Here is a 13453-nt window from a genome sequence, read left to right as displayed (position 1 = left end):
CATTTGATTTTCAAGCCAGGAACTTTCTAGCATTCCTCTTCACCTTCCAACTGTCCTCTCTCATCTATAATCAATATCAGTGAGACCTGTGATTCTAATTTAGACATATCCCTCACATTTGGCTCCTTTTTAGCTTCTGCCTTAGATAAGGTCCTACTCCCAGAATATTGCAGTAAATTTCTTGTGCCAGGTTCTTTCTTTTTCTGATTCACTCTCTGTAATCCCATCATAATTAGCTTCATAAAACCATCTGATTTAGAGCCACTATTGTCTATAGAACAGTTACTCTTGGTACATGTTAGAACTCCCACATTAAGACCCAGGTAAAACATCCCGTTTTCTTCAGAGCCTAATCAGTCTTCCACATTTAAAGTTGTTTGCTCCTGTTGCATTTTTCTCTTTTATCTTTTTAGGTTATTGTATTTGTCTGTGTCCCTCACTTGAACAGCAAGAACCTCTAGGATGGGAATTCTGAGATAAGTGTAACTTAAGTGTGTATTCCCATGGCCTAGCTTAGTGTCTGGCATATAGTAGGTCCTTAGAAAATGTTTATTGATTCATTTATTGGTTGTGTTTCCAAAGAGCAACACTTTGTCTAGTTTGCCTATTTCCTGTTTTGGAAATCTGAGTGATTAAAAAGACAAGAACTTGAGAATAGTTACATGTTTCAGGAATTGGTAAGGAAAGTGGAGGGTAAAGCTCTTCTGTTGTGAGGAACTTTTTTTTAGCAGAGGAAAAACCTTGGCCTAAGGTAACGAATTGTAGCTGGGAAAGAGGAAGGAGGCCAGTTAGTTCCTACAGTATATTAAGGCTGAGGAGGGAGTAGCCAAGTGTCCTACTTTCAGCAGGAAAAGCTTCTCTCCCTCACCACTCAACACCTCCATTGTTTTTAAGCTTCTCTTCCCTCCAGCCCACACTGCAGGTGCCCCTTAGCAGTTGTCTTTACATCTCTACTTGAACATCAACCATATATTCTGCAAAAAACCTTATGATATCAGTTCAGTGGGATATTTCTTGTAGTATACTTTGGACTATTTTAGATTTGGGTAATAGTCTGATTTGGAATCTATTTATAATGTTTCTTTGTGGCAAATCTAAATTCTAAGACTCAAAAGAATTTTTTGAACATAATCATTTCATACTGTAAGGATTGTCTTGAGCAAAAGATGATGTGAGAAAGAAGAGGAAGTCGATAGGGTTTGATTCCCCATGTCTAGGGGAATCTGTGCCACACTTAGTGTAGACATGTTTTAATTCTGAATTTGAAGAAGAAAAAATGAATTTTTAAATGTAAAACTAAATAAATCTTACATATTATTTTTCATGTTGGTTTAAGAGGAACTTCCTTGTTATTTTCTTTTTTTTGTTTCCTAAACTTTAAACTTTTTATTTTGTATTAGGGTATAGTCAGTGAACAATGAATGTTGTGGTAGTTTGAGTGAACAGCAAAGGGACTCAGGCATACATATACATGTATCCATTCTCTCCCAAACCTGCCTCGCATCTAGGCTGGCACATAACTTTGAGCATGTGCTGTACAATAGGTTCTTGTTGATTATACCTTTTAAATATAGCGGTGTGTACGTGACGATCCCCCACAAGTCCCTAATTATACCTTCCCCCTGCAACCATAAGTTCATTTTCTAAGTCTGTGAGTTTCTTTCTGTTTTGTAAGTAAGTTCATTTGATCATTTCTTTTTAGTTTCCACATGTAAAGGATGTCATATGATATTTCCCCTTTTCTTTCTGACTGACTTCACTCTCTAGGTCTCTCCATGTTGTGACAAATGGCATTATTTCATTCTTTTTAATGGCTGAGTAATATTCCATTGTATGTACGTACCACATCTTCTTTATCCATTCCTCTGTCGATGGACATTTAGGTTGACATTTAGGTTGCTTCCGTGTCTTGGCTATTGTAAACAGTGCTGCAGTGAACATTGGGGTTTTTCTCTGGATATATGCCCAGGAGTGGGATTGCAGAGTCATGTGTAGCTCTATTTTTCGTTGTTGTTGTTTTTTTTAAGGAACTTCCGTACTGTTCTCCATAGTGGTTGTACCAATTTATATTCCCTCCAACAGTGTAGAAGGATTCCCTTCTCTACATAGCCTCTCCAGCATTTGTTGTTTGTGGGTTTTTTGATGATAGCTATTCTGACCTGTGTGAGGTGATATCTCAATGTAGTTTTGATTTGCATTTCTCTAATAACGAGTGATATTGAACATCTTTTCATGTGCCTATTGGCCATCTGTGTGTCCTCTTTGGAGGAATGTCATTCAGGTCTTCTGCCCATTTTTCGAGGGGGTTGTTTGTTTTGATACTATTAAGTGTCATGAGCTGTTTCTCAATTTTGGAGACTAATCCCCTATTGGTCACATCGTCTACAAATATTTTCTCCCAATCTGTAGATTGTCTTTTCATTTTGTTTATTGTTTCCTTTGCTGTATAAAAGCTTTTGAGTTTAGGTCTCCTTTGTTTATTTTTGCTTTTATTTTCATTATTTTGGGAGACGAATCGGAAAAGATGTTGCTGTGATTTATGTTAGAGAGTGTTCTGCTTATGTTTTTCTCTGAGAGTTTTATAGTATCCAGTCTCACATTTAGGTCTTTAATCCATTTTGAGCTTATTTTTGTGTCTGGAGTTAAGGAATGGTCTAATGTCATTTTTTTTGCATGTTGCTGTCCAGTTTTCCCAGCACCATTTGATGAAGAGCCTGTCTTTCCAACATTATGTAGTTTTGCCTTTGTCATAGATTAATTGACTGTAGGTGAATGGGCTTATTTCTGGGTCTTCTGTACTGTTCCATTGATCTGTATTTCTGTTGTTGGCCGGTACTGTACTGTTTTGATGACTGTAGCTTTATGGTATAGTCTGAAGTCAGGGAGCCAGATTCCTCCAGCTCTGTTTTTCTTTTTCAAGATTGCTTTGGCTATTTGGGGTCTTTTGTGTCTCCATACAAATTTTGAGATTTTTTTTTTCCTAGTTCTGTGAAAAATGCCATTGGTACTTTGATAGGCATTGCATTGACTCTGTAGATTGTAATATAGTCATTTTGACTGTTGATTCTTCCAGTCCACGAACATGGTGTATCTTTCCATCTGTTTATATCTTCTTCAGTTTCTTTCATCAGCATCTTATAGTTTTCAGAGTACAGGTCTTGTGTCTTCTTAGGTAGGTTTATTCTGGGATTAATGTTTTCTTTTTTTTTTTTTCCCCAGAGCATTACCCTATATTTGATGCTCAGGGTTCATGTACAGGGTTCATGTCTAGGTATTCCTTAACCTAGACAGACAGATAGAAGTCACCATTCTCCTCTAATTTTTGAAATAACTTTAAACTGCGTAATCCAAAAATAATGGAACTCTTCATGACTTTGCATGTTATCCTTGCGCAGAGGCCATGCTAATCTTCTCTGTATCGTTCCAATTTTAGTATATGTGCTGCTGAAGCGAGCACGATTAATGTCTTCTTGATGTAATGAAGGATCTTTAAAATTTTCAGTATGAGAGTTCATTTATCAAAAGTGTGCCAGTCACCTGTGCAATGTGCTAGAAATATAATGGTGATCAAAATAGGCATTGTCCTTGTCTCCTCAGTGTTTAGTAGGAAATTAAGATACCTCCCCATCCCAGGAACAACAAACAAAATGAATGCACACTTTGATAAGTGATATTACAGTGTACTGAAATAGAGAATAAAGGAGGGACATAGGACACTGGAAGTCTTAAGAGTGGTTAAGAAAAACTTCTCTGAGACTATGGAATTTAAAATTTAGAAGACAAGAGAAAACTAGACATTCAGAGAGTGTAGTGACACTTGCAAAGCCACCAAGGCAAAAAAGCTTACTTACTGGACAGTTCTTGGAATAAAATGAAGGTAGGGGTAACGTAGCAGCAGCAGGTGTGGCCTAGGCAGAGGAAGAGTAGCACAAGATAAATATGTGGGCTATTTTATGGGCTGTACTGTGTGGAAGTTCGTAGACTAAAAGTCATTTGGATTTCATTCTCAGTGCAGTTGCAAGCTGTTAAAAGATTTTCAGCAGGGGTATTGACGTGAAAGTGTTAAATAGGTCATTTTGGCTATCGTGTAGAAAGTGCTGGATGAAATCAAGGAGACTAGATAGGAGGCTCTTGGCAGTAGTTGGTGTAAGAGATAATAATGATGACCTGAAATAGGATGGTGCCAGTGGAGACCGAAGTGGAGATTTTAGGAAGTGGAACTGAGGGGCTTGATGAATGTGCAGACTAGGGAAAGAGAATTCACTACTTTTAGCTTTCTAGCATGAGCAACTTCGGTTGATTCTTAGGGCTACTTAATGACAGTAGAACTAGGAGAAAATTGGATTAAGTTTTGCATATATTGAACTTTCCTGAGTGGTTTAGATGGTAAAGAATCTGCCTACATTGCGGGAGACCTAGGTTCGATCCCTGGGTCGGGACGTGGCAACCCACTCCAGTATCCTTGCCTGGAGAATTCCATGGACAAAGGAGCCTGGTGGGCTACAGTCCATGGAGTTGCAAAGAGCTGGGCATGACTGAGTGGCCAACACATTTTGCATATATTAAGTTTGACATTCTTCTGAGACATCCTGGTGGAGATGTGAGGTAGTCAGTAGGATGTATAAACTGGTGCTCTAAGCAGAAGAGTAGTTAGTTAATGAAGTTGCTCAGTCATGTCCGACTCTTTGCGACCCCATGGACTGTAGCCTACCAGGCTTCTCAGTCCATGGAATTTTCCAGGCAAGAGTACTGGAATGGGTTGCCATTTCCTTCTCCAATAGCAGAAGGGTAGGCTGGAAATAAAAACTAGGAAGGTAAGTGCATAGAGGCCATGTAAAGTCAAGAATGGATGAGATACCTAGGAGCCAGAGTGAGAAGTGCATGGTTTCTAGAAGGTGGGAATGGCAACAGAGCATAGGTAGCTGGATTGATTTCAGATAATTAGGGGGAGAGACATTTTCATCATAACTCAACAGCAGTAGACCCATACCGGTACAGATGCAAGAAGCTTTGTACATTTGGTTGGCTCTTAGGTGAAATAGTTCAATCTGATGGCTTCTCTATTTGCTGAAGTAGAATCCATGGTTGTCTGCTGAGGAGAAGGAGGGTACACAGGCATTTGAGCAGGGTTGGCAAGTTTGAGATACAGTGGTGAACAGAAGAAACATGGTAGTATTTCCCAGCACTATCTTGGATCCTGTTGGCCTTAAGTTTGTAATGTTTCAATCTGCCTGGGTTGAAATGAATGAGCTATTAAGATACACAGCTTTACACACACACAAACACACACACAATTTGTATAGTTAAGTATTTTTGAGGTGCAGTTAGCTCTATGTTTACCTTGGTGAATGATTCTCAATTGGTTTATCATCATCTTTCTCAGGATTTTCATCAGAGTGTAAAGCTGATTTTGCTACTTCTGAATAGATTAAATATATTCTTGTGATATCTGTAGTGGAGCCAGTTGCGGGACATGACGTGTAGATATTAGCTTCAAAATAAGATACACAGTGTAACACAGAGCCAAACTAAAGAAAGATTTTTCTAGTAAATAGGAAAATGTTATTTTGCATATTTAAGAGAGCTCAGTCAAGCCTCTAACAAGTTTTGAAATGACACTATGACACAATGACTCTGTCTGGAGGGGCAGTCAAATTAAACAATAATTGGAAATGTGTTTTAAGTTTTACAGGATTATCACTATTTAAGTAATGTTGAAATACCTTTTGTTCTTAAAAAAAGACTGAAAGTCCAAGTACTTCTTGGACTTGCCATCACCTTTCTGTTCATCTACCATCCATGATTCTATTCCCCAGTATAACAAAATGATCAGGAAAAGTTGTCTGTATTCCTTATTTCTACTTCCTCATTGCCCAGCCATTGTAATTCAGGCTTTCATCCTGTCCACTCCCATGCTAACTTCTTGCATGGCCTCTGAATTTCACTTATGCTCACCCCTGCCCCTGCATTCTTCAAAATTATTTGATGACTTTGAAATAAAAAATCATTCCCCTGCTTAAAATCAAGTTTTAGACCCACACCCAAAGTGGTCTGGGCTGAGTCCAGGCATTACTCTATTTGAAAAGTTGCTCAGATAATTCTAATGCCAAACAGGCTGAAAAACACTGCTCTAGAGGCTTTTCTCATACTCAGAAAGAGTAAAAGCTGAACAGCCTGATGGTATACTGGGCTTCTGCCAAGCTTTCTGGTGTTTCACCTCTTCATTTCGAGTCATATTGGCTTTCTTCAAAGATGTGGGAACTTTGTTCTTCTCATCACTGTATTTCTAGCACTAGGATAGTGCTTTCTGGTAAATGTTCAGTAGATATTTGTGTAATTAATGAATATTTTACAGATGCTGTTTGTTTCTTCTATAGTAGTGATTATCTTGTGATTAGTGCTGATTAGGTTGCTGGCATTTTGAGTCTTCAAGAATGCTCCCAAAATTATACTATTGGAACAAACATCACAGGCTAATGATTCCATCTTATTTATCTGTGGCTGCTTTGGGTCTTGGCTGTGGCATGCAGGGTCTTCATTGCATCACACAGATGCAGTCTCTAGTTGCACTGGTAGCAGATTCTTAACCACTGGACTATAGTCCCTTCAACTATTCCATCTTCTGACACTGACTCCTTTTTTTACTGTCAGAATGCCTGCTTTTCTCTTTGTTTGCTTTTGTGTGCAGTATTGACACGTCAGATCTTTCCTGGTGTCCTGTTTCTGTTTTTATTTGGAGTAATTTTTTTTTCCTATATTGATACTTTCCCACTGTTTTCTGTGGGTAAAAAAACTGATCTTACCAGTGTTTCCAGTCAGTAAGAGAATCCTTCTCTTTCTGTGGGTAAACAGACTGTTCATAGTGTTTCTAGTACATAATCTTTAGATTACATGTCCTTCTCCCCTATGTTTATTCTTAATAGATGCAGGGGGGCTCTTCCTTTGGTGTAAAAAACCAAGGTGGAATTGATGGGGAGGGTTAGATTCTAAAGAGGAAGATCATAGGAAGTACTTGTTTCTGAGGTCAGCGTTTGAAGCCTAATTGATGCAGGGTTGAGATTTTACTGAATCTGGGCCTATGAAGTCTTTCTGTAAAAATCCATGTAGTAAACATTTAGGATTTGGTGAGTTAAGTGCTTGAGTGCAAGGTGGTCAGCTGCATGGCAGCTGGGGAAATGCTGGGAATTTAGTGTCCCTAAGAGCAACCCTCAACGAACTGGATAGATCCCCCAGCTTTCTCTTAGGAGGAGAATTCTAAGTCATGTTTTTTGTGATTCCTCAGAAGGGCTCTTGCAGGACTGAACTCCAGTTATCCACAGAAGTTAATGAGTTCTTAATAGACTTTTCTCCTGTCTCACTTTTCCTAATCCCCTCAGGTATGCTTCCTGGGATCTCCGCCTCCCCTCATCCCACCTCAATAAACTGCTTGCCCCAGAGTTATTTCAGGGTTGTGTTTTGAGTTAAGACAAAGGAAATCCAAATGACTTAAGTCAGTATTAACAAAACTATTATTATTAGCAGCGTACAGCTTTTTCCTCTCTCTCCCTGCACTGGAAATATATGTTGTGACTGCCTTAGTGATTGACATTGGTAGCAGAAGTGAATGGGTTGAAGAAGAAAGTATTAGATACCAATCTACCATTCCTTCAATTCAGCTCAGCCTCACTCTGCACTGGTTACTGTCATTCTTTACAAATGATCTTTTTCTGTCTTCGGCTCTTTGTTCCTAAAGAAAACAGTAAACCATCTGTAACATGTGAGACGTTTACCTCATAGTATACAAAAAGGTCCCAGCCTTCCTTATTTGCTTGTGAGCCAGATTGGATTTACTGTTTTCTAAAAGTTGATAAATTCTGTGCTGGAAAGTAATTTGAGAGGCCGGGTACTATATATTGAATACATTGTGTCACAAGTAAGTAGTTGTAAAATATGTATTTCTGTAGCCAGACTTCAAATAACATAATTGACAGGGCTTTCCCAAAACAAATACTGAAATTTCAAAATGCAGTAAAATCACAAGTAACAGTTTTCCTATTAAAGTACTTACTCATTAAAATATATATATATTTTTTTACTATCTGGGGAAATTGAAGGTCTTTTCCCCCCCCTTGTGATCAGTTTCCTCCATAATGAGGAGAATTATATCAGTTACCTTTCACCATTATAGAAGGTGTTTCTAGGCTCATAGTGTGGTGATTTGATGTTTTACTATCTGAGGCTTTCAGGGAGACAAGTTGTGCTAAAAAAAAGTTTCAGGTTTAGTATATACTTTTAAACTTATCTTCTTAAAACAGACCAGTTCTTTTTAAAACTGTATTAAAATGAGCTTTATATCAGAAGCATGATGATAGTTTTCATTTTTTTCCCCCCTCTGGAAAGCTTTGTTTTTCTATGTTGTTGTTGTTTCAATATCCTGTTCCCCCTTTTTGGTTCTTAGTTCATCATATAATTGATCCCCACATTCTTTACTTTTATTGCTATTTTAATAACTAGCTGAAATTGTAAATTTATTGCTATGATCTGCTGTATCTGGGGGTAGCCAAATCTTGTGTAAGTTACACTTTTCTTTATTTCAGTTCAGTTCAGTTGCTCAGTTGTGTCCAACTCTTTGCGACCCCATGGATTGCAGCACACCAGGCCTCCCTGTCCATCACCAAGTCCTGAAGTTTACTCAAACTCATGTCCATTGAGTCAGTGACACCATCCAACCATCTCATCCTCTGTTGTCCCCTTCTCCTGCTTTCAATCTTTCCCAGCATCAGTCTTTGCAGATGAGTCAGCTCTTCGCCTCAGGTGGCCAAAGTATTGGAGTTTCAGCTTCAACATCAGTCTTTCCAATGAATATTCAGGACCGATCTCCTTTAGGATGGACTTGTTGGATCTCCTTGCAGTCCAAGGGACTCTCAAGAGTCTTCTCCAACACCACAGTTCAAAAGCATCAATTCTTCAGCACTTAGCTCTCTTTATAGTTCAACACTTTCTTTATTTAGTTTCTTTTAATTGTATATGAGTATTAAATAGTTTAACAGGTATTAATGTTTTTTCTTGTGCCAAAATATATTGGGGGGAAAATGTTACTTTTCTTGGAATATAGTTGGGTGTGTGGTTGGGATGTAGTTTTTTTGTTTTTGTTTTCTCTCAAGCTAAGTGTTACTCGTGGATGTTTTCTTTTCCAGGCTCTTCTTTACCTAGGATAGTGGTTTTTGTTCATTTTCGTCCCATCTTACTTTTCACCACCTCTTAGCCTCCGCATGCTTCTGCAGCCTCACACACCTCAGCTTTCTCACCAGCTTTATCATCAGAATATTGTCCATTGCTCAAAGCTGGGCTAAGAATCCACCACCTCCATCTCATTGTTTATTCATCCTTTTGACTCCAGCCCCCAGCGTCCTCTTTGTTCTCTGCATGCTTTCAGAGGGTGCTTACTCTGTCATGTGTGTCTCCTTTAACCATTAGTGGTTACCCTCGTATTCTGCCGCTGCTGCCTCCTCTGTTAGCTTTCAAGGGCAGAGTGTTTTCTCAGCTGTTTGCTATTTCTTTTAGTATTTCTTCAGTATTACTTATCACATAACGGGCACTTAGTATTTAACTAATTGTTCATATTAAATACCTAGTTACTTAGTTTTCTGCTTGTAATTTCTCTCAAGGCAGTCCTGCAGATTTTTAAGTGTTTTGTTTGTTTTTTTAATAGATGTGAAAAAAGATTGGTCTGACCATGCTCTGTGGTGGGAAAAGAAGAGAACTTGGCTTCTCAAGACGCATTGGACCTTGGATAAGTATGGCATTCAGGCAGATGCTAAGCTTCAGTTCACCCCCCAGCACAAGCTGCTCCGCCTGCAACTTCCCAACATGAAGTATGTGAAGGTGAAAGTGAATTTCTCTGATAGAGTCTTCAAAGCTGTTTCTGACATCTGTAAGACATTTAGTAAGTACTATATCAATTCTTCATGAAATTATGAGTTGTGTGATATGTATATGACTGACACTGAGTTTATCTCAAGGAGTAGGGATTGGGGTGAGCAATCTGTGCTTGTGTGTATGTGAAATTATTACTTTATTCTTTAACGTTTTTATATTTAAGATAAAGACATACTGAGTTAAACTAGAACAGGAGTTTAGTAGAGCTCTTTCCTTTCTAGAAGTATATCATATACTTATTGAATACCTTCTTCTGATGACCTTATTTTTATGGAAAGGAGAAGAGAACAGGCTTTATTTTCGGAGGAATGTAGCTTTTGTAGTGTTCCCTTCAGTGCAAACCAGTATTTGCATTGATTCAGGCAGATTGTGTCACTTCCTTCACTGAAGGGCTGACACAGGTCCTAAGGAAATGACCACGTGTGTTGGCATCCTTAACCAGTCTACAGTTTGACCACTCTTGTAGCAGTTCTGTTTATGTTTTCTGAAATGAGATGTGGATTACGTTTGGTTGACTCAGTTCTATCACATGACAGGAAGTATTTAACCATCAGAGAAAATCTGAATCATTCTCATCATTAATACATAATTCTGTCGTACCATAGATTTGGGGACATTACTGTTTTGATCTAATAACTCAAATTACAAGGTTTTTTTATGTTTAATGGAGTTTCTAAGAAGAAAAATAAAAATACAGAAAAATACTAAGACTTATGTAGCATTTACCTAAATGTCATCTAGAATTAATAGTTGATGTTTTGTCATTTTGCTAAACTTTTAAAGTCAAACAATATAGCTAAAGTTTTTATTCGTATTCTTGTCTAATTTTCCTTTATAAAGCAGCTACTGTCATAAGGTTAGTTTGTATCTTTCCAGTACTTTTGAAAATACATAAATACACATACATGCACATACACATATTCATATCTGTGAGTGTATATACTCAAAAAATATGTTACTGTAGTTGTATAGTATCTTACATTATTTTGTACATGTGTGGTGGAATCTCTCTTTTGTGTTTGTGTAGAACTAGAAGGTAGAATTGTTTTAAGTGTATACATAATTCATTTCGGGTACTGTCAAATTGCTCTCCCAAGTGGTTATACCAGTTTACATTCCAGCTCACAGTGTGTGAAAACCCATTGCCCGAAGCCATCACTAACACTTGAATGTTGTCAGTTTTTAGTGTTTGTTTCTCTGAGTGAAAAAAATACAGTATTGCATTTTAGTTTATAAAGATAACTATGTCTTTATGTCTTAGCTGGCTATTTCAGTTTCTTTTTTGAATTGCTTGTTTATATCACTTAGCAATTATTTTTAATTAATAAACTTTTTTAGAATAGTTTTAGGTTCACAGCAAGATGGAGCAGAAAGTATAGTGTTCCTATTTACTCTCATTTCCACACATACAACCTCCCCACTGTCAACACTCCACACCAGCATGGGACATTTGTTATAATGATAAACCTTCATTAACACATCATTATGACCCAGACTCCATGGTTTACATTAGGGTTTACTCTTGATATTGTATAGTCCACAGTTTGGACAAATGTATAACCCTTATTATAATACCATACAGAATAGTTTTACTATCCTGTAAATCAGTGCTCTGCCTTTTCATCCCTCCACTACCAACCTATGGCAACTGTTCATTTCTTTACTGTCTCTGTAATTCTGCTTTTTACAGAATGTCATACAGTTGGAATCATACAGTATATAGCTTTTTCAGGTTATCTTTTGCTTAGTATACAGATTTAAGTTTCCTTCATGTCCTTTGATGGCTCGATAACTCATTTTTTTAAAGTGCTGAATAACATCCCATTGTCTGGATGTGCCAGTTTATTTTCCACACCTACTGACAGATATCTTAGTTATTTCCAAGTTTTGCGATTATAATAAAGGTGCTATAAACATTTATGTGCAAGTTTTTTTGTGAACATGTGTCTTTTACTCTCTTGGGTGGATTCTAAGGAGAATGATTGTTGGATCATATGGTAGGAAGATGCTTAGTTTTGTGGAAAACTGCTAAACTGTCTTCCAGAGTAGCCATGTCATGTTGTGTTCACATTCAGTAGTGGGAGAGAATTTCCGTTGCTCTACATCCTCACCAGCATTTGGTGGTGTCAGTGTTCTCGATTGTGGACATTCTGATAGATGTGTAGTGGCTTGGCACTGTTACAGTTTTGCATTTTAATGATGACATAAAATGTCGGACATATTTTTATATGTTTTGGTGAGGTGTCTGTTTAAAAGTCTGTTACCTATTTTTTAGTCAAGCTTTTTGTTTTTTTTTACTGTTACATTTTAATAGTTCTTTGTATATTTTGGGTAACAATCCTTTGTCAGATATGACTTGCAAATATTTTATTCTGGTCAGTGGCTTATCTTTTCTTTTTTTTGGCAGTTTCTTTCACAGAGCAGAAATTTTTAATTTTTATAAAGTCTGGTTTATCAGTTATTTCTTTCATGGTATGGTGTGTAATTATTTTTTATAAATACATTTTTTAATTTGATTTGCTAATAGTTTATTAAATATTTTTGCATTTATGTTCATTAGAGATATTGTTCTATAGTTTTCTTGCAGTGTCTTTGTTTGATTTTATTATTAAAAGTAATGCTAGCCTCATAGAATGAATTAGGAAGTATTTTCTCTGCTTCTGTCTTCTGAAAGAGATTGTAGGGTATTAGTATAATTTCTTCCTCAAAGATCAAGGAGGAAAGCTCCTTGACATGGGTTTTGGCAATGATTTTTTGGATATAGCATCTAAAGCACAGGCAAAAATAAACAGATGGGATTACATCAAACAACAGAATTTCTATGCAGCAAAAGAAATGATCAGAAAATGAAATATAATCTATGGAATGGGAAAAAATATCTGCAATCCACGTATCTTATAAGGAGTTAGTATCCAAAATATATAAAGAGCTCAATCAAAATCCCCCAAATAACCCAATTTAAAAAATGGGCAAAAGACCTGAATAGACATTTTCCAAAGGAGTTTTCCAAATAGGCAACGAGGTAAGTGACATGAAAATGTGCACATCACTGCTAATCATTAGGGAAATACAAATTAAAAGCACAGTGAGATATAGCTTACATTTGTTACAATTCGGTTCAGTTTAGTCACTCAGTCGTATCCGACTCTTTGCAAGCCCATGGACTACAGCACGCTAGGCTTCCCTGTCCATCACCAACTCCTGGAGCTTGCTCAAACTCATGTCCATCGAGTCAGTGATGTTAGTCTTGTTAGAATGCCTATCATCAAAAAGACAAGTGATGAAATGCTGGCAAGGATGTAGAGAAAAGAGAACCCTTGTGCACTCTTGGTGGGACTGTAAATTGGTGTAGCCACTATGGAAAACAGTGTGGAGGTTCCTCAAAAAACTAAAAGTAGACTACCGTATGACCCAACAATTCCACTTCGGGGAATATATCCAAAGGAACTTAAAACACCATGTCAAAGGGGTAACTGCACCCCCATCTTCATAGCAGCATTATTTATAATAGCCAAGACATGTAAACACTTAAGGG

The 13453-nt window shown here is 37.4% G+C and overlaps 1 protein-coding gene and 1 non-coding gene across 7 annotated transcripts in view; one reads left to right on the top strand and one right to left on the bottom strand.

The window, feature by feature from the left end:
• FERMT2 (FERM domain containing kindlin 2) overlaps nucleotides 1-13453 on the top strand; it is a 72682-nt gene that overhangs the window by 19262 nt on the left and 39967 nt on the right. For all 6 annotated transcript variants that reach the window (XM_070469366.1, XM_020912825.2, XM_070469365.1 and 3 more), the window contains exon 3: nucleotides 9692-9925. In XM_070469366.1, the coding sequence (XP_070325467.1) occupies nucleotides 9692-9925 (234 nt within the window). The remainder of the gene's footprint in view (nucleotides 1-9691; nucleotides 9926-13453) is intronic.
• LOC139035735 (U6 spliceosomal RNA) lies at nucleotides 3351-3457 on the bottom strand. The gene has a single exon (XR_011488454.1). It is a non-coding gene; the product is annotated as a U6 spliceosomal RNA (small nuclear RNA).

Source organism: Odocoileus virginianus, chromosome 6 (genome assembly GCF_023699985.2).
Source record: "Odocoileus virginianus isolate 20LAN1187 ecotype Illinois chromosome 6, Ovbor_1.2, whole genome shotgun sequence".
Taxonomy (NCBI): Eukaryota; Metazoa; Chordata; class Mammalia; order Artiodactyla; family Cervidae; genus Odocoileus; species Odocoileus virginianus.
Note: the sequence above shows the minus strand (reverse complement) of the source record. Positions and strands in the feature narration are given on the sequence as shown.